The sequence below is a fragment of the Bos javanicus genome, chromosome 4, assembly GCF_032452875.1.
Source record: "Bos javanicus breed banteng chromosome 4, ARS-OSU_banteng_1.0, whole genome shotgun sequence".
NCBI lineage: Eukaryota > Metazoa > Chordata > Mammalia > Artiodactyla > Bovidae > Bos > Bos javanicus.
Window position 1 is genome coordinate 69017368 of NC_083871.1, and position 22495 is coordinate 69039862.

Below are 22495 nucleotides of genomic sequence, written 5' to 3' on the forward strand. Positions count from 1 at the left end.
TTTCCTCCCTTCCCCAAATCAGATACAAATGAGAAGCATTTTCCCTTTGTCCTTTATATACTCCAGAGTGAATGCTACTAGGACAACTGCAAAATTTAAATGTTTTACTATTACAGTTTAATAGAATCAAAATAAATAATAGTAAAGGCAACCATTCACTTGGTTAACATTCCCTTTTCCCACTTTACAAATCTACTCATTTTAGGATGTGGTGAAAGTCTTTGCTATTATTACAGTATATATAGAAAAAAAGACTACTTTCCTTTTATGCAGTTCAGAGATTTTTCATATATCCTTAGAAGACAGACAACATCCAACATCAATTAATCCCTTGCCCATTATCAAGAGAAGGATATTAGGGGAACAGAAAACAATCACGATTTCCCCACCCACCCCTACAATGTAACATTTGCAGGATCTTAGTACCTCAACCGCAGATCGAACCCACGCCCACAGCAGTGAAAGCACCAAGACCTAATCCACTGGACACCATGGAATTCCCTAGATCATGATTTTACACACATGCCTACATGAATAGGTACACAGAACACCCCCCACTTCAAAAGTGAAACTAAACATCAGGATACAAGGGTAAAGAAACTCTGAGGGCTTCCCTGGCGGCTCAGTGGTAAAGAATCCCCCTGCAAATGCAGGAGACACCAGTTTGATCCCTGGTGCAGGAAGCTCTCAGAACAACTAAGCCCATGCGCTGCAACTGCAGAGCTTATGTCCTGCAACTACTGGAGCCCGTGTGTCCTAGAGCCACCTCCCGCAACCCCCCCTAAAAAACAAGACAAAGAAACAAACTCTGGGGTACCCAATCAAAACAACAAAGATAAGCTAAGCCATTACATTTGATAAATCTCTTCCTTACAAGGAATTAGTTTACCTGCAAGAGTTGTTTACATTTATTATATTTTTCTGTTTTGTCAGCAATTTCTTTGGTCATTTCAGAGACTTGTCCCTTAGTTAGATTGTCAAAATCTGTCTCAGCTGTAACAAGGCAGAAAATTAGATTACTAAAAATTACTTTGCTCCGTATATTAGCTTTCTGACTTGAAGGTCAGTATACTGTGAAATAAATGGAATCCTAAAGGAGAGAAACATTTATTTTAAAACATTTATTCAAAACCATCTATTCATACACTAAGTAAACAAAGAAGGAACAATATAAACATTAGATGAGAATCTCACTATAGTTTGGCTAGAATCAAGTTCACATTCAATAAAGAAAAAAAATTGCTAGCTAAAAATATTCTAAAATGCCACAAAAATTGTTCTTTATATATTTATTATATAAGATATATAGGAAAGCCACATTCTTTGAGAAAAGATTTTAAGCCATTTTTCTAATCCTTCATACTATTCAGTAAGTCTTAAGTCAATATAACACCTTTCTTGGTACTTCTATTAATACCGTATAGAAATGAAAGGCAGGATCCTATTTCCACAGCAGCTGAATCTAAACATTTAATATTATACAAAACTTACATTTATTAAGTCTAAAACATCAACTGCCCCAAACATTACACAATTAAATATACTTTAATATACTCCAGCATTTATTTTTGTTATTGTGTCATCTTTAACATAAGGTGAAAAAAAGACACTAGGAAAAGTGAAAACCTCGAGTTAATTTAAATTTTCATGTGTTCATGTACTCATTATGTCTCTCTAATCTGTTCTAAAAGTTAATAAGCTAATAAAAATTTTAACTTATCCACCAACAGGTGTACTAACAAGGAAAGTACTCTAATGACCTGAAGCAGCCAAAACAAAACAAAAACAAGGCAAGAAAGAAATGTGAATAGAACTAAAGGGATTTTTAAGTTTCCCTCCACAGAACTATACAATTAAAGTGCCATAAATGGTTCAAAAGTCCACACATTTAGGGAAATATTAATTAAAAATTATTTTTTAAATTTGCTATTTTAGCTAGCTAAAATTAAAATTTCAATTCTTAGCTCTTTTCCTACAGACTAAATACTATAAGCATTTGCACTTAAAAACACCAGCTCATCTAATTAACACTTGAGAACGTGCTCACAAAGATAAATATGAGTTTACACTCATATTTTGTATATTTATCCACATGGATGACTTTTAGACCTTACTTTCCCTTTGCCTCAATCCCTGACTTACAAGAATTTTTTACAAGCTCCCTAAAATTCTTACCCATGAAAGAGGCAGTATAAACAAGCATAAATATTTTTCAAGGCAGAACACTTTATACAAAAAGTCTAAAAGATTTCTACCTGTAGAAGGCAGTGGCTTTACATCTACAGTAGAGGCAGTCGCAGCTGGGTCTGTGTTTATTGAGGCATCATTCACTTTCTGCTGACTCCCAATTTTCTTTGTGAAGACACTATTGCTATTAGCCTATTCAAAATTGTTAACAATCAACTGTTAAATGAGTTGCACATCTATCCTTCCCCTTAAGTAACTATGTATCTTATAAATAAATCCTGGAAGTCCATAAAGCTATTGCTGTCTTAAAGGTTAAAGTCTAAAAGTTACACACATCCCTTTACTGACTAAATGTTACAAGAGAACATTTTATTTCTCCAACAAATAAAAATTACCAATTTTTAAAAAAATGTATCACAACAATATTGGGCCAATAATGTGACATCAAGCAGAGAGAAATTATATTCAAAAGGTACAATATTATAAGTCTGATTTTCAAACAAAAATATTGATGAAGGAATTATTTTACTATGATGAATTACACTTACCGATTGATCTGAAAGTTTATTTATTTGTTTTTGGAGCCTTTGGCATTCCTTGAATTTTTCTTTATAATGATCTGCTGCCATCTGAAGACGAAGTTTCAGATCCTCAACTTCTCTTCTCAGTTCATGTTCCAGTGTATCAGTCTTTTCCTAGGAAACAAACTTTTTCTCTAAGAGAAACATAAAAATCTCATATCTCACAATGTGGTAGTAAATCCAACTTCATTTTCCCTTTTTTTGCTCTTGACAATTAATGTTATTTGTTTTGGAGTTTTGGCTACAGAGTCACATTAGCTCTCCTAATAATTTCAGCTTTATATTCCAAGGACTAAGGTTTACTAAAGAAAAAACTAGAAAAGAATCATCTACATCCTGAGAAGTAAGCATTACTATGTTAAATAACCACAGTATCATTTTATGCTGCAAGTAAATAAGAAATTCTAAGCAAAGCAATATATACCTGTTATCAAAGCAGTTTTTACTAACAATTAGGAATTTGCTTACAGAAAATTTTCTAAAAACTTGTATTAATTTCAACTGAAGAAGTTACAATGACTAAACAAAATGAATGGAAATTTAAAATTCTGTGACCAGGAATCTGACCTCAATTTTACTTTAGCATAAGTCATTCTCTTTCATAAGCTTATAATGAGTTTTTGACCAAAATGGAAATTCAAAATTAACTGGCTTTACCTGATCTTTATTCACAGCACTTAGTTTAAGCTCTGCCAGTGCATCAGTTAACTGCTTTTTTACTTTCTCATTTTCCAAGTGTGCAGTATGCAGATCTGCCATTGTTTTATCCCGCACATTTACAGCATCACTAAGTTCTTTAGCCAGAAAGACAGCTTCTTGCCGTGTTGCCTGAATCTGTTCTTCAGCTTTACGAAGTTGCTCCTTTAAAATAAATGTATCTTCCTGAAGAAAGGCAGATAAATGTATTTGTAATTAAACCATTCAAGTAAAAAACAGAAGCAGAAACAATGTTTATTTCTATTTCAACAGATCTAAAATTTTAAATTAAATATTGCTTTTATATTCACAACTGAGATGAAGTATTGTTGTTGTTCGTTCAGTTGCAGTAAGTAGGGTCCAACTCTTTGCAGCCTATGGACTGTAGCACACCAGACTTCCCTGTCGTTCACTATCTCCCAGAGTTTGCTCACTTTCACGTCCACTGAGTCAGTAATGCTATCTAACCATCTTATCCTCTGCCTCCCTCTTCTCCATATATAAGCCTATAAAAAATCTGAGATGTGACTTTGTTTTAGAGACCCCCATATAGCAACCGGAGAAGGCAATGGCACCCCACTCCAGTACTCTTGCCTGGAAAATCCCATGGATGGAGGAGCCTGGTGGGCTGCAGTCCATGGGGTCGCGAAGAGTCGGACACGACTGAGCGACTTCACTTTCACTTTTCACTTTCATGCATTGGAGAAGGAAATGGCAACCCACTCCAGTGTTTTTGCCTGGAGAATCCCAGGGACGGGGGAGCCTGGTGGGCTGCCGTCTATGGGGTCACACAGAGTTGGACATGACTGAAGTGACTTAGCACAGCATAGCATAGCATATAGCAGCCCTATGCATTGGCTATCAATACTATCACTATATGTGTAATTCAGGACACTGAAATACAGGAAGTCAAGCAACATAACCAATGCTTACAGTCTTGGCTGAACAGAGACTCAAATGGAGGCTTCTGTCTCGCAGAATCTCTCCAGCTAGAACTACCAACCCTCGTTTTTTATAATAACTAATAACAGTAATTATAAAAACTTCATTGTAACTCTAAAAATTTTGGTTAAAAAAACGTTTCCTATGATCTAACCTGTAATTAGCACCTTTCTCCAAACCTAAAAGTATCTTTGAAAAGTTAAAATCGCCACTTTCTGTAATATAAACAAGACAATACGAGCTCAATAAATCTAGCTTATTCCAACATTCCTTTTTATTCTAGAAATAAACTCATAAAGAGTGCAACCATTCTGTTTTTAAATTGTTAGCTCCTTAGAAGGAAATGTGTATGATTATTTATGTAATGCTGGGTGAAGAAAATCTTTCTAGTATAACATTAATAAAGATAATATATAAATGTTATCAGTTTCTATATGCCAGAAAGGGGAAAAAGCATTGAAACTATTTTCTAACCCATAAAAAATGAAAATATTAAAAAAAAAGAAAATATTTTAAACAAAAGAAAAAAGAAATTTGGAGAAAGGTATGGATTTCTTTAAATAGCTATTATGCATAGAAAAAAATGTTCAACTCATCAACAGTCCAAGAAGGTAAAACAAATACCATTCCTCTTCTTTCAAACTAAGACTGAAAACCAATTAACTCTAATATTTGGATGGTTTAGGAAAATTAGCACATCTGCAAATATGTGGGCTCATTATTATCTACAAGTGATACAGCCTTTATCAGATTTTTGAAACATTCATCAACACCTTTGAAAAACACATGGCTTTTCATCTTTTATTTTCATGAGTTCCTAAATACAGCTTTAGTTTGGCAGGGTTAGTTTTGCAGGGATTAAGTAAAATACTATGAAAAATTATTAAAAATAAAAAATCTCTAACAATATGAGAATTTTGTTATAAACTATGATATACCCTCCATAAAATGAAAATCTATGCAGCCATTACTAGCAGTAGTATATGTCATACACTGTTGATATATAAATTTTTTGGAAAGGCATTTGAATTAATTATGAAAATTTAAAACCTCAAACTGGCAACTGTCCTTTGAGCAATTTATTCCACAGATTTATACATGTGCCTAGATACTGTACAAGAATGTTTACTGCACCATGCTTTTATAATACCTAAGGACTGTACACAACTAAAAAACATTACATCAGTTCAGTTCAGTTCATAAACCACATAAAACTATTCCAATTATAATGAATAAATCAAATTAAATTTATATAACATAGTATTATATACCCTTTTTTTTTTAAGTGGGAAGATCTCTATGAACTGATAGGGAATGATTTCCCATCTATATATAGTTCAATGAAGAAAAGCAAAGGAAAAAAGAGTATAAACAATATCCCCCTTTAAAGAAAGAGGCCTTCCCTTGTGGCTCAGATGGTAAAGAATCCACATGCAATGTGCAAGACCTGGGTTCGATCCCTGGGTTGGGAAGATGCCCTGGAGAAGGGAAAGGCTACCCACTCCAGTATTCTGGCCTGCAGAATTTCATGGACTGTAGAGTCTATGGGATCACAAAGAGTCGGACACAACTGAGCCACTTTCACTTAAAGAAAGGAGACAGAGAAGGCTATGTGCATGCACACACATGCACCAAGTTTATTTTTGTAAAAACAAACATGAAGGATATACTAGAAACTAATGAAAATATTTTACCTATGAAAACAGGTAAGAAAGGGTTTTTATAATTTATTTTTAATTGGAGGATAATTACAATATTGTGTTGGTTTCTGCCATACATCAACATGAATCAGTCACAGGTATACATATGTTCCCTCCCTCTTGAACCTTCCTCCCACCCCCCCCAGTGCTGAAGCTGAAACTCCAATACTTTAGCCACCTGATGCGAAGAACTGACTCACTGGAAAAGACCCTGATGCTGGGCAAGACTGAAGGCAGGAGAAGGGGACAACAAAGGATGAGATGGTTGGATGGCATCACCAGCTCGATGGACATGGGTTTGAGCAAGCTCCGGGAGTTGGTGATGGACAGGGAAGCCTGGCGTGCTGCTGTCCACAGGGTCGCAAAGAGTCAGACATGACTGAGCGACTGGACTGACTGAAGTCTCTACGTCCTTAGTGAAATATATTTTAAGATAAAATCTGGAAAAATCTTAGTTTTTATTTAGCAGAGATACTGATAGAAATGGTGTTGAGATAATAATTCTGAAACTAATGGTGCGTGCAGCTAGTTGAAAAGTTAAAGTGTTAGTCACTCAATTGTGTCTGACTCTTTGCTGGTCCATGGGCTGTATAGCCCTCCAGGCTCCTCTGTCCATGGGATCCTCCAGGCAAGAATACTGGAGTGAGTAGCCATTTCCTTCTTCAGGGGATCTTCCTAACCCGGAGATCAAAACCCAGGTCTCCTGCATTGCAGGAAGATTATCATCCAAGCCACCAGGGAAGCTGGTTAAACAACATGAATAAATATAATGTTTGAAAGCTGCGGGGGCTTCCCTGATAGCTCAGTTGGTAAAGAATCCACCTGCAATGCAGGAGATACCGGTTCAATTCCTGGGTCAGGAAGATCCACTGGAGAAGGGATAGGCTACCCACTCAAGTATTCTTGGGCTTCCCTTGTGCCTAGCTGGTAAAGAATCTGCCTGCAAAGCAAGAGACCTGGGTTCCATCCCTGGGTTGGGAAGATCCCCTGGAGAAAGGAAAGGCTACCCACTCCAGTATTCTGACCTGGAGAATTCCATGGACTGTATAGTCCATGGGGTCGCAAAGAGTCGGACACAACTGAGCGACTTTCACTTTTGGAAGCTGGGAGAAGGTATACATAAGTATGGAAAGGAAGAAGATAAAGAAGACCCCTAGGAAGTACTGGATTTGAATTGGAGACATCAATATAAATTTAAGACTTAAAATATCTAATTAAAGCACAAAGTAGCAAAAGGATTCAGTTCTTGGTTTCGAACTACCTTTCTCGAATGTAAAAAAAAATCAGGCTCTTTGGAAAAATTGGTAATACCAGATTTAGGTCTGAACCTAAAACTAAAACCTAACACAAAGTTCTAACCACAAAACAAGGAAGTATTCAAAGCATTAGGGGGAATATATCAGAAAGATACAAATGTAGGTCTGGAAAGGCTCCCCCCTAGCTATAGGACAACTTAAGTATAAACAAGAATGATGATGTATAATGTATAATATACTGAACAAAAAATAATCAGGGAGTCTACAGTGATTAAAAAAAAAGGAATAGAACAAAAGGGAACCACCTCATTATAAAAGAATACCTACGAACACAGAGGGAATGACAATTTTTTAAATATCCACTTTGCAATCATTAATGTAATAACTGATACAGGTAAGGATCATTGAAGTATAAAAAACACTGGTCAAAGAGTATTGCGGAGTAGGATGTTCACATGATCTCAAAGTATTACCCGAGATTATCCAATAAATCACAAAGAAGGAAAGACACCAACGTAACGGAGAGAGAAGCAGACATAACTTCAAACAACAGATTAAACCTATCATCAGAAAGAAAGGAACTGGTATTATATGACTTCTGATGTAACTGCAACAGAATGTACAAACCATCTTTTTCTTGCCAAAAATACCTAACTGCAATCTAGTCATGAGGAAACAACAGACAAAACTAGAATATAGAACACTCTCTCAGACCAGTCTGAATTCTTCAAAACTATCAATGTCATCACAGACAAAAGGTTTAAGGACACTGTTCTGTAAAGCAGACCAAGAATATAACAATAATCATTAATGTATGGTTTCTGACTACCCAGCATCAAAAAATTTTAAAGAAGGTTTTACAATATAAGTGGACTAATTTCAATGTGGACTAAAACTACATATGTGTGTGTGTGTGCGTGCCTGCGTGTGCACACGCGTGCTGTCATGTCCAACTCTTCTGTGACCCCATGGACTCTTTTGCGACCACATGGACCAGCAAGATCCTCTGGACCTGGAATTTTTCCAGGCAAGAATACTGGAGTGGGTTGCCATTTCCTATACTCTAGGGGATCTTCCCCAACCCAGGGATCAAACCCACGTCTCGAGTCTCCTGCACTGGCAGATGGATTCTTTAACACTAGCACCACCTGGGAAGCCCCATATACAAGTATGACTATTATCATATCAATATAAAATTTCTTAGGTTACATTTCTTAGGTATTATGGATCTACAACAGAATGTAACTGTTGATAAGAGAGACTTTCAAAAATATTTAGGATGAAATGTCAATGCCTACAACTGACTTTCAAATGGCTTGTAGGGGGCATATAAATAGGGAAGATAAAGGTGGCAAAATACTGAAGGATATATGTATTCAATTTTCTGTTTTTTCAACTCTTCTATAAGTCTGAACTTTTTCCAAAACAGAAGTTGAGGGGAGTTAAAGACAAAAAATAAAAACACACTGCATACATTTAACAGGGATAATACTTTACAGTCTTCAAATGCGTATTGCAAAAGTACTTACCTTACTTGAGGTTGTAAGCAAGAAGGTCCTTTGCAGATTCTCCTTTTCAGCCAATGAGAACTGTAGTCTGCTAATCTCTTCTTTGAAATGAGTAATCATGTTTTCTTTGTTCCCATCTAAATTCTTTAAAGTCTGGACCTCTGACACAAGCTTGGTATTTTCTATTTCTGTATTCTTCAAATGTACCTGAAACAGTGATTGAAAATGCCAAGAATATTCTTTCTAACTCCATAGCCTAAGTTCCTCAATAATTTAAAGTATCACTATTTATCTCTAACCCAAATATGATCAAGGAAAGGAAAGACTCACTAAGCAAGGAATCAGGAAAGCAAATTTTGCCAAATGATTACCCAAGTATATGGAAGCAGAACACAACTTTTCTAAGTTTTGCTATTGTTTTAGTTTTCCACAGAGATTAATTCTAAGGTCTAACATTACCTGATCTCCAAAATCTTCCCTTTTACTAATTTTACATTATTTCTTTTTAAAATTACAAATGAATTTGGTTGTTCTTTTGGGGAAACATGTTACAGGCATATTCATATATAAAGGCATGACCAGATTCAAGAAAATCAAAGTACATTCAAGAACGATACCGTAAACAATTAAATTTCTTGCTTATGGAAAAAGTACTATGTCATTTACCTCCTATGTGCCTAAAAATATATTTATTGACTAATTAACCCAACTATATTGATTTTTCCCAGGAACTCTGGCTGCTGCTATTCACAGTACATATGCAAATCAAATTCTATAACTGAAATTATAAAGAGTACAAGTATCTTTAAAATTTAAACTGCAGTTGAAAGTAGTTTCTATGCAACTGCATACTGCAACTTTCAACTGCAGTATGCAACTGCAACTTTCCTAAGATATCAGTATTATTAATATTTCCCTTTTTCACAAAATCTGTTCAAAAACCAAATATTCTATTTGGGCACTACTCCTTGAAGAGTCAAACCATAAAATCATCCATCAGTGAGTCTTTACTATTTTATCTCCTGTTCTCTCTCCTCTCTCTCTCTCTCTCTCACACACACACACTCTCTCTCTCTCTCTCTCTCTCTCATGCTCTGAAGATGGTTGTTCCAAGAAACAGAATGGGTATAACCCATAAACATGCAAAATGTTTCTATGTTCTGCAGTGAGGTGCAGAGTAGACCTGATTTTTTTTTTTTAATTTTCAAAGCAAAAATTTTTAAAGATTAAAAAAGAATTAACCAACCCCCAAAATAAGAGGGAGACAACTGTAGTTTTGTGGTATAGTTTGAAATAAGGGAGCCTAATATCTCCAGCTGTTTTTCTCCAGACTGTTTTGACTATTCAGGGTCTTTTGTTTTTCCATACAGATTTTAGAATTATTTATTCTAGTTCTGTGAAAAAATATCATTGATATGTTGATAGGAATGCACTGAATCTGTAGATTGGGTAGTATGGTCATTTTAACAATGTTAATTCTTCCAATCCATGAGCACAGTGTATCTTTCCATATGTGTTACCTTCATTTTTTTTTTTTTTCCATCTCTGTCTGTTTTCTCACTACAGGGCTTTTACTCATTAGATTTATTCCTAGATATTTCACCCTTTTTGACTGTAAATGGGATTGTTTTAATTTCTCTTTCCAAGAGTTTGCTGTTAGTATACAGAAATGCAGATGATTATTATTAGTCTATATATTATTTTTGTATCTTGCAACCTGACCAAACCCAATGATGAACAGCAGGTTTTCAGTGGCATCTTTAGGGTTTTCTGTATAATGTCATCTGTAAACAGTGACAGTTTTACTACTTCCTTTGCAATTTGAATTCCTTTTCTTTGTCTGATCACGATGGCTATGACTTCCAATACTATGCTGAATAAAAGTGATGAGAGTGGGTATTTTTGTCTTGTTCCTGATCTTTTAGGAAGTACTTTTCAAGCTTTTCGCCATTGAGTACATTATGATGTTAGCTGTGGCCTTGTATATGACTCATTATGTTATGTTCTTTCTTAACCACTTCGTTGAGAAGTTTTATCACAAACGTTGAATTTTGACAACAGCTTTTCCTGCATCTACTGAGATGATCATATAATCTTTATTTTTTTAATGCAGGATATCACAGTAACTATACTTTGTATACCACAAAGCTAGAGTAATCAAAACAGTATGGTAGTGGACAAAACCAGACACACTGATCAACAGAACAGAGAGCCCAGAAATGAACCCCACTTATATAAGCAATTAGTCTATGACAAAGGAGGCAAGAATATTACAACAGGGAAAAGAAAATTTCTTCAACAAACTTGTGTTGGGGGAACTAGACAGCTACATGCAAAAGAATCAAGCTAAACTACTTTCTCACACCATATATGTAAAAATAAACTCAAAATGGATTAAAGACTTAAATGTAAAACCTGAAACCATAAAACTTCTAGAAGAAAACAAAGGCAGTAGATTGTTTGATATCAGTCTAAGCAAAAAATTTTGGATATGCCTCCTCAGGCAAGGGAATCAAAGGCAAAAATAAAATAAATGGTACTACATCAAACTAAAAAGCCTTTCCCCAGCAAAGGAAACTATCAACAAAATGAAAAGGACACCTACTGAATGGGAAAAGATATCTGAAGTGATATATCCAACCAACATGGAGTTAATATGCAAAATATACAAAGAGCCCATACAACTCAATATCAAAAAACAGGCAGAGAACCTGAACAGGCATTTCTCCAAAGAAGACATACAGAAGATCAACAAGCAAATGAAAATGTGTTCAAGATCACTAATCATCAACGAAATACAAATCAAACACCTCATCTCAATGATATATCACCTCAGTCTTGAGAATGGCTACTAACAAAAAGACAACAAATAACAAGTACTGGTAAGAATGTGGAGAAAAGGGAACCCCTCTGCACTGCTGGTGGGAATGTACATTGGTGCAGTCACTATGGAGAAACAGTAGGGAGATTCCTCAAAAAGTTAAAAAGTAGAACCATATGATCCAGCAATTCCACTCCTGGATATTTATCTGAAGAAAACAAAATACTAATTTGAAAAGATACAAGTACCCCTATGTTTACTGCAGTATTATCTACAAAAGCCAAGATATTAAAGCAACCTAAGTGCTCATCAATAGATCAAAGGATAAAGAAGATGCTGTGTGTATGTGTACACACACACACACACAGGTATATTACTCAGCCATAAAAAAAAGAAAAACTTTGCCATGTGCAACAATATGGAAGGACCTAAGTGAAATAAATCAAAGACAAATACCATACTATTTCATTTACGTGTGTTATCTAAAAAACAGAACAAATGAACATAAAAAAGAATGACAGATGAAGAAAACTAACAAGTGGTTGCTGGCTGGGGGATGAGAGAAACAGGTGAGGAAGATTAACAGGTACATAGTTATAAAAACAGAATCAGTCACAGGTATGAAATATATAGCATGTTGAATATAGTCAATAATCATGCAATACCGTTGTATGGTGACAGGTGGTAGCTAGACTTACTGTGATCATTTTGAAATGTATAAAAATATAAAATCACAATGCTATGCACCCAGAACTAAATATAGTTTTGTGTGGGTCAAATTAAACTTCAAAAACAAACTCATGGAAAAAAAACAGGTCAGATTTGTGGTTACCTGAGACAGAGAGTGAAGGGAGGTGGCGTTAGATAAACTAATCAAAAGGTACAAACTTCCAGTTAAAAGATAAATAAGTATTAGGGATATAACATATCACACAGTAACTAAAATTAACACCACTGTAAGTTATATATGAAAGTTATTGAGAGTAAATCCCTAGAGTTCCCATCACCAGGGCAAAAAATCTTTTATATTTATATGAGATGATGAATGTTCACTAAACTTATTGTGGTAATCATTCCATGATATACACCATTATGCTTATGCCATAAACTTGTAAGTACTGTATGTCAATGGTATCTCAATAAAAATGAAGAAAAAAAAGAGGTGATTCTCAGGAAAGATTTGGAATTTCATACTTGAGTACCCAATGATGGCACAGAGCTTATCAACAGATATAAATAAGTGAATAGTTATTTTTTAATAAGAAGAAGGGGAAAACCTACTGGCAATAAATAAATCATATTCTACATTTTTAGTACAAATTGAGACGAGACTCTCAAATACTGAATATATGAAGTTATGCTTTATTTTTAACATATACCATAATTATAGGAGTGCTGTTCTCTAATAAAGAGATTAAATCTATCCAAGTAATACTTAACTCAGAATGTTCTTGAAATTCCTAATCTTGAACTGCCTTCAAGAACTGCTTCAAGTCCCAATATGTATCCACAATATTGACAACTAACACTCACTATCCTATTTTAGAGCTGCTTAAACAGGAAAGGAGAAAAAACTCTAAAAGGTGAAGATCTGTCTACAGAATCCTTTTTTAAAATGAAAGTCTCTTAGATATTTCCAAAAGGCAAACTAAAATATGATCATCACTGAAATAAATTAATCCTCTCACTAACATTTATATACTCTTAAAAGGGGAAAATTAGTTGCACAAATCCTGATCAACGGCTATCTTATTACCATTAAAAATCTCTGACTTATTATACATTACCTGCTAAGTATCTAAAATACCAGTAACTTAAACTTCCTGAAAACTTTTAGGGACTATACACAATGAGGTAGTTTTAAAATATATCCCTAAATCCTTTGATTCTCCTCTCTTAAAGAAGTGGAGCCTAATTCCCCTCTCCAGTATCAGCTGGAGTGACTTGCTTCTAATTAGTAAGATAAAGAAGAAGCATCAGTGCACAACTTGCAGACCAAGTCATAAAATGTATTGATTTCCTCCTTCTCTCCCTTGTATGGCTCACTCTGAGAGAAGTTGATTGCCATACTGTGGGGACATTCAAACAGCCACTGAAGAGGCAACATTCCAAGAAACTGAAGGACCTCCTGCCAAAAGTCATGTAAGCGAGCCACTCTGACAGCACATCCCCCAGTTCTAACTGAGAGCCTTTAGTGGACTTCAGCCCTTGCCAACATCTTGATTGCAACTACACAAGAGACTCTGAGCCAGAACCACTCAGCTAAATTGCTCCCAAATTCCTGAACACTAAGTTTTGGGGCAATATGCTACACAGCAAAAGATAACTAATAAAAATGTAAGGAATAAATTACCTTATAAAGTTCCTTCTCATCCTTTTCTGTCTTCAACTGACATTCAAGTTGTTCTCTTTCACACTGTGCCTTTTTGAGTTTGTCCTTTAAACTGAGTTAAAGTCAAATAACATTAACATAAACAACTTTCTTAAAACATTTTTAAAACATGAAGATGTTTTTAAAATATTAGAAATACCTGTCTAATTCAGTTTCTTTTTCAATCGCTTTATGAGTCACTGACACAATATCTTCTTCAAGCTGGAGAGCTTTGGACGTAACATCATTGTATCTCTTCTTAAATTCTTCATTTTCCATTTTTAAACTTTGTGAGACTTTAGTAAGAGCCTTAGAAACAATAATAAAATATTTTGAGAAACAAAAACATAATCAGAAATACAAATTTGTATATTTCTAAGAAATCTATCCTTAAAATTTTAATCCCTCATTTGTCCCCTCCAAACTTTATAAGAATAAAAACTAAAATGTTATGTTATGTATGTTACCTGAAATGGTAACATACAATAAACTTTTTAAATACTAAATTAAACAATTACTAACTTTTCTCCTGGACTTTTCACACACTCTGTGGGATGATTTCAGGCCTTTCTCCACCAGAGGACAGGCGATGAAAGTGAGGAGAACTTGAAAATTAGTCACTTTGGTTTTTTTTTTTTTTTTACACATCTTGCTTTCTACTGTTACTCCAATGACAAAACAGTTTTCATGATATTAACCAAGGTTAACACCCACTTCTTCTAGCATAAGTCACTAAGCACCACTGATAATTATGAAAATACAATGGGTACTGTGAAAGTGTTAATTGCTTAATCATGTCTGAATCGTTGCAACCCCACTGACTGTAGCCCACCAGGATCCTCTGTTCATGGAATTCTCCAGCAAACAATACTAGAGTGGGAAGTCACTCCCTTCTCCAGAGGATCTTCCTGATCTAGGCACTGAACTCAGGTTTCCCACCTTGCAGGCAGATTCTTTACCATCTTAAACAGATAACTAAAAAATCTTATCACGTCAATTTAGACAAGAGATCGGTGCACTAAGCAAGGGCAGCTGCGACCAGCGCACTAAGCGCGGGCGCAAGCGTGGCCGAGAGGAGCTACCCCACGTCCGAGGTCAGGAGCAGAAGCCGGGAGGACCCCATGCCCGAGGAGAGGCGGCCAAGAGGAGTTACCCCGCGTCCGAGGTCAGGGGCGGCGGCCGGCAGGAGCTACCCCACGTCTAAGGAGTGGTGGCTGGGCGGGCGAAGGAGGGCCTAGAGGAGCTATCCCACGTTGAAGGTCAGGAAAGGCGGCAGTGAGGAGATACCCCTAGCCCAAGGTAAGGAGCAGCGGCTGAGCTTTGCTGGAGCAGCCGTGAAGAGATACCCCACGCCCTAGGTAAGAGAAACCCAAGTAAAACGGTAGGTGTTGCAAGAGGGCATCAGAGGACAGACACACTGAAACCATACTCACAGAAAACTAGTCAATCTAATCACACTAGGACCACAGCCTTATCTAACTCAATGAAACTAAGCCATGCCCATGGGGCTACCCAAGACAGGTGGGTCATGGTGGAGAGGTCTGACAGAATGTGGTCCACTGGAGAAGGGAATGGCAAACCATTTCAGTATTCTTGCCTTGAGAACCCCATGAACAGTATGAAAAGGCAAAATGATAGGATACGGAAAGAGGAACTCCTCAGGTCAGTAGGTGCCCAACCAATATGCTACTGGAGATCAGTAGAGAAGTAACTCCAGAAAGAATGAAGGGATGGAGCCAAAGCAAAAACAATACGCAGTTGTGGATGTGACTGGTGACAGAAGCAAGGTCCGATGCTGTAAAGAGCAATACTGCATAGGAACCTGGAATGTCAGGTCCATGAATCAAGGCAAATTGGAAGTGGTCAAACAAGAGATGATGGCAAGAGTGAATGTAGACATTCTAGGAATCAGTGAACTAAAATGGACTGGAATGGGTGAATTTAACTCAGATGACCATTATATCTACTACTACGGGCAGGAATCCCTCAGAAGAAATGGGAGTAGCCATCATAGTCAACAAAAGAGTCCAAAATGCAGTACTTAGATGCAATCTCAAAAACGACAGAATGATCTCTGTTCGTTTCCAAAGCAAACCATTCAATATCACAGTAATCCAAGTCTATGCCCCAACCAGTAATGCTGAAGAAGCTGAAGTTGAATGGTTCTATGAAGACCTACAAGACCTTTTAGAACACCCAAAAAAGATGTCCTTTTCATTATAGGGGACTGGAATGCAAAAGTAGAAGTCAAGAAACAACTGGAGTAACAGGCAAATTTGGCCTTGGAATACGGAATGAAGCAGGGCAAAGGCTAATAGAGTTTTGCCAAGAGAACGCACTGGTCATAGCAAACACCCTCTTCCAACAACACAAGAGAAGACTCTACACATGGACATCACCAGATGCTCAACACCAAAATCAGACTGATTATATTCTTTGCAGCCAAAGATGGAGAAGCTCTATAGAGTCAGCAAAAACAAGACTGGGAGCTGACTGTGCCTCAGATCATGAACTCCTTATTACCAAATTCAGACTTAAATTGAAGTAGGGAAAACCACTAGACCATTCAGGTATGACCTAAATCAAATCCCTTATGATTATACAGTGGAAGTGAGAAATAGATTTAAGGGCCTAGATCGGATAGAGAGAGTGCCTGATGAACTATGGACGGAGGTTCATGACACTGTACAGGAGACAGGGATCAAGACCATCCCCGTGGAAAAGAAATGCAAAAAGGCAAAATGGCTGTCTGGGGAGGCCTTACAAATAGCTGTGAAAAGAAGAGAAGTGAAAAGCAAAGGAGAATAGGAAAGATATAAGCATCTGAATGCAGAGTTCCAAAGAATAGCAAGAAGAGATTAGAAAGCCTTCCTCAGCGATCAATGCAAAGAAATAGAGGAAAACAATAGAATGGCAAAGACTAGAGATCTCTTCAAGAAAATTAGAGACACCAAGGGAACACTGCATGCAAAGATGGGCTCAATAAAGGACAGAAATGGTAGGGACCTAACAGAAGCAGAAGATATTAAGAAGAGGTGGCAAGAATACACAGAACAACTGTACAAAAAAGAGCTTCACGACCCAGATAATCACAATGGTGTGATCACTCATCTAGAGCCAGACATCCTGGAATGTGAAGTCAAGTGGGCCTTAGAAAGCATCACTACAAACAAAGCTAGTGGAGGTGATGGCATTCCAGTTGAACTATTTCAAACCTGAAAGATGATGATGTGAAAGTGCTGCACTCAACATGCCAGCAAATTTGGAAAACTCAGCAGTGGCCACAGGACTAGAAAAGGTCAGTTTTCATTCCAATCCCAAAAAAAGGCAATGCCAAAGAATGCTCAAACTACCGCACAATTCCACTCATCTCACATGCTAGTAATCAAAATTCTCCAAGCCAGGCTTCAGCAATACATGAACCGTGAACTTCCAGATGTTCAAGCTGGTTTTAGAAAAGGCAGAGGAACCAGAGATCAAATTGCCAACATCCACTGGATCATAGAAAAAACAAGAGAGTTCCAGAAAAACATCTACTTCTGCTTTATTGACTATGCCAAAGCCTCTGACTGTGTGGATCACAATAAACTGTGGAAAATTCTTCAAGAGAAGGGAATACTAGACCACCTGACCTGCCTCTTGAGAAACCTATATGCAGGTCAGCAACAGTTTGAACTGGACATGGACAACAGACTGGTTACAAATAGGAAAAGGAGTACATCAAGGCTGTATATTGTCACCCTGCTTATTTAACTTCTATGCAGAGTACATCATGAGAAACGTTGGGCTGGAAGAAGCACAAGCTGGAATCAAGATTGCCAGGAGAAATATCAATAGCCTCAGATATGCAGATGGCACCACCCTTATGGCAGAAAGTGAAGAAGAACTAAAGAGCCTCCTGATGAAAGTGAAAGAGGAGAGTGAAAATGTTGGCTTAAAGCTCAACATTCAGAAAACTAAGATCATGGCATCTGGTCCTATCACTTCATGACAAATAGATGGAAACAGTGGAAACAGTGTCAGACTTTATTTTTTGGGGCTCTAAAATCACTGCCAGATGGTGACTGCAGCCATGAAATTAAAAGATGCTTACTCCTTGGAAGGGAAGTTATGACCAACCTAGATAGCATATTCAAAAGCAGAGACATTAGTTTGCCAACAAAGGTCCGTCTAGTCAAGGCTATGGTTTTTCCAGTGGTCATGTATGGATGTGAGGGTTGGACTGTGAAGAAAGCTGAGCGCCGAAGAATTGATGCTTTTAAACTGTGGTGTTGGAGAAGACTCTTGAGAGTCCCTTGGACTGCAAGGAGATCCAACGAGTCCATTCTAAAGGAGGTCAGCTCTGGGTGTTCTTTGGAAGGAATGATGCTAAAGCTGAAACTCCAGTACTTTGACCACCTCATGAGAAGAGTTGACTCATTGGAAAAGACCCTGATGTTGTCAAACATTGAAGGCAGGAGAAGAAGGGGACAACAGAGAATGAGATGGATGGATGGCATCACCGACTCAATAGACATGAGTCTGAGTGAACTCCAGGAGTTGGTGATGGAGAGGGAGGCCTGGTGTGCTGCGATTCAAAGAGTCGGACACGACTAAGCAACTGAATTAAACTGAAGAGGTCACACTAGACAGAGCCATTATATGAGAGATCTTTCACGTTCTCTCACTCATGTACTTATGGTAACTCCCAAATGCCTGGTAACGTCTCAAGGTACCCTACACCTTGCTGTTTACTCACGAAGTCATGTCTAACTCTTTGTGACTCCATAGACTGTAGCCTGCAAGGCTGGAGTGGGTTGCCATTTCCTTCTCCAGGGAATCTTCCTGACCCAGGGATCAAACCCACATCTCCTGCATTTCAGGCAGATTCTTTACCCTACCTGATTTGTGAAACTTAAGAATCAAAACAATACGAATATAAACAAGAGTTCATAACAAGCTCCTCATATTGTTTAAGCAATATTGTTTAAAAGTGAAGTCGCTTAGTCATCTCCGACTCTTTGCGACCCCGTGGACTGTAGCCCACCAGGCTCCTCCGTCCATGGGATTCTCCAGGCAAGAATACTGGAGTGGGTTGCCATTTCCTTCTCCAGGGGATCTTCCCAACCCAGGGATCGAACTTAGGTCTCCTCCAAGGCAGGCAGACGCTTTAACCTCTGAGCCACCATATTGTTTGAGTACCACCCAAAAGAATTTGGTTTCAAAATATCTTGAAGGACATCTTAAATTACCAATATTCAAGTTAAGAATATAATTTATTTTATGAAAACATTCCATTCATAGATGGAATTCACCAAAAGATTATGAACTAATTAGAAAACTTAACAGGGTCATAGCCCATTTTAGTCCTATTTGAAAAACAGGATTCAGGAGCATTGGTTCTCTGAGCCTCAGTTTTCAATCTTCTAATTTCAAATATATATCCAGCACTTCAAAACAAAAACCAGAACACAATGAATAAATACACAAACTGCTAATTTTTACACAAGTCTAATAAATGTAAAGTGAAAGTCGCTCAGTCATGTCAGACTCTCTGCAACCCATGGACGCATGAATTCTCCAGGTCAGAATAGTGGAGTGGGTAGCCCTTCCCTTCAGGGAATCTTCCTAACCCAGGGATCGAACCCAGGTCTCCCGCATTGCAGGGGGATTCTTTACCAGCTGAGCCACAAGGGAAGCCCAAGAATACTAGAGTGGGTAGCCTATCCCTTCTCCAGCAGATCTTCCAGACCCAGAATCAAACCAGGGTCTCCTGCATTGCAGGCAGATTCTTTACCAACTGAGCTATCAGGGAAGCTAATGAGATATCATTTGACATTAAAAAGAATGAAATACTGATCCATACTATAAAATGGGTGAACCCTGAAAGCATTGTAACTGCAAGAAGCTAGTTCCAAAAGTATACAATTTAATGGTTTTTAATATATTTACAGACTTGTGCAACCATTACCATAACCTAGTTTTAGAACATTTTCATCACCCCCAAAAGAAACCCTTTACCTACTTATGGTCACTGTTTCCCACCAGTCCCAGGCAACCACTAATCTAAATATCTATAGATGTGCATATTTTGTACATTGCATAAATGATCTATCTTAATAGTCTTTCAGATACTCAGCAGTTTATATACTCATACTTTAAAACTATTATACGAAGACTGTTTTTTACAATTCATACCACAGATTTTAAACCAGATTTCACACCAGATTTTAAACAGGTGCCAAGAAATGTCACAGATTTTATAAGTCACTCAACTAACCCAGGTTTAAAAGTTTCTGAGCTATTCTAACTGCCCAGCAGGCCTGCCTGATTAAGATGGAGACTATAATTTTGGAAGTAAAAAGCAAATTCATAAAGAACTAGAAGCCCCATGACTAACAGCAAAGAGGAAGTAGCTCTCCTAGCAAGCATATTATTTTATCCCCAGAAATAAGCAATTGCCAAAATATAACTCAGAATTGTTTGTATATAACATTATACAAACATTGCTTTTAAAATCTGGGGAAAATGTTGTCAATTCTTACTCCTCTTGGATGACATTATTTTATTTCTTCATTGATTATGAAAATTAATATAACAATATTAGCTGAAGTTAGTGAGAATCTATTATTCAACAAACACCATTCTAAGTCTTTTTGTCACCATTTTCTATAGAATAACTTAAAAAAAAAAAATCACTTCCACATATCTATCTTCCCAGATTGTATATTCCAATGGAAGAATAGTAGCAAGGAAGAAGTCCCCTTCATGATGGGTGACTGTCATCAAGATTTGTGAGTTGCCATAAACTTCCAAAGATTTCTTCTGGGTACCTTAGCCACAATCTCCTACAAATTATGCTTCATTAATCCCCTGACCTCAGTCTACCATTTTCTCAACCCACGTCTGTCAGCATAATCTTTAGTCTTATCTATAGTGCTTAACCCGTCACCTGGACAGCAGAGAGAACCTAAAACTGTTTAAATTTCAGGTAATACTCAACTGAACCAGAAAAATGGTCTGATGTACATGAGTAATTTCACACAATTGAAGGCCTCTCTTTCTGCCATTCCTACTCTCTAAATCATCCATTCTTCCCATTTGGATTTCAAGGTGAACAGCGTCTAACATCAAAGGCCATACTTCAGGGTATTCTTGATCTCACAGGCTAGGTACAGGTTGTAATGGGCCATTTTGGAAAACTGCCAAATTCAGGTAACAGCAAGAGAAATGTGTGAAGAATAGAAAGAAAAGGGTTAGAACTATACAAAGGACAGCAAGAGAGTTACAACAACTGGATTAAAAATTTACCTGGATGTTCTAATAGTCAAGCTAGGCACATATAATGAGATTTTATTATAACATTTATAATACTTGGGTATACCTACTTAAAAAGTTCAAATTTAAAAAGTGGTTCCTTAGAATTCCCTGGAAGTGGTTAAAAGACTCCAAGCTTCCACTGAGAGAAGCACGGATTCAATCACTGGTCAGGGAACTAAGATTCCACATGTTACACCACCCTCCTTCCCACCCCTCCCCACCAAAAATGGTTCTTTAACCAGAGTATCTACCCCTACTGTAGGACTGCAATTACTCCCCAGGAATAAAATTGGGAGAATAACTGTGTATTTTAAACTAAAAAGGCTAATAGTAATAAGGACAAAAGACTTGACAGATGTTTATAAGGAGACAAGGAGGACATGGCAACCCACTCCAATATTCTTGCGTGGAGAATCCAATGGGCAGAGGAACCTGGTAGGTTATAGTCCATGGGGTCGCAAAGAGTCAGACACAACTAAGCTACTAATCCATAAGGAAATAAACAACTGTACACACTGCCTGATATTATGTTTACCCTCTAATTCAAGCAATCCTCAAACAGAATAAGGTTAATCTTTTTTGTTTGAGCCCTATCTGTATATCACCTCTGCTCAAGCGTACAATATACAATCATTCCACTAGAGTATAAAATGGCTCAATCAACAATTATTAAGCAACTGTTCTAGGTCTTGCTGCACAAAAGAATAACTGGGAGAGGGGGATAAATTGAGAGGTTGAGACATATACATTACTATATCCATGTAATGGCCTACATGGGCAAACAATCTAATAAAGAAAAAGTAGATATATGTGTAACCAACTGACTTTGCTGTACACCTGAAACTAAAACAACACTGTGAATCAACTATACTACAATAAAAATAAAAATAAAAAAGAGTGGAACAGACTCCATCCTTAGGGAACAACAGGTCAGTTCTGTCAATGAGCATAAGCATTTCCAACTACTAACAATGTAAGTGAGATTGTGATATACATATAAAACCATAATCTGTGCAAGTTTGTCAATAAACTTTCTTATGAAAATATTAAATAAACAAGTCAATTACTAGGTGACTGCTTTTTCCATTGTTTTTGACTATTGTCTTAAATCCATTTTTATCCCTAAATTACACT

At 37.0% G+C, this 22495-nt stretch overlaps 1 protein-coding gene across 8 annotated transcripts in view; it reads right to left on the reverse strand.

Annotated features, from left to right (window-relative positions):
• TAX1BP1 (Tax1 binding protein 1) overlaps nt 1-22495 on the reverse strand; it is an 84090-nt gene that overhangs the window by 34068 nt on the left and 27527 nt on the right. For all 8 annotated transcript variants that reach the window (XM_061414270.1, XM_061414269.1, XM_061414274.1 and 5 more), the window contains 7 exons: nt 14223-14371; nt 14045-14135; nt 8892-9077; nt 3426-3650; nt 2736-2882; nt 2256-2379; nt 890-993 (listed from right to left, as the gene is read on the reverse strand). In XM_061414270.1, the coding sequence (XP_061270254.1) occupies nt 890-993; nt 2256-2379; nt 2736-2882; nt 3426-3650; nt 8892-9077; nt 14045-14135; nt 14223-14371 (1026 nt within the window). The remainder of the gene's footprint in view (nt 1-889; nt 994-2255; nt 2380-2735; nt 2883-3425; nt 3651-8891; nt 9078-14044; nt 14136-14222; nt 14372-22495) is intronic.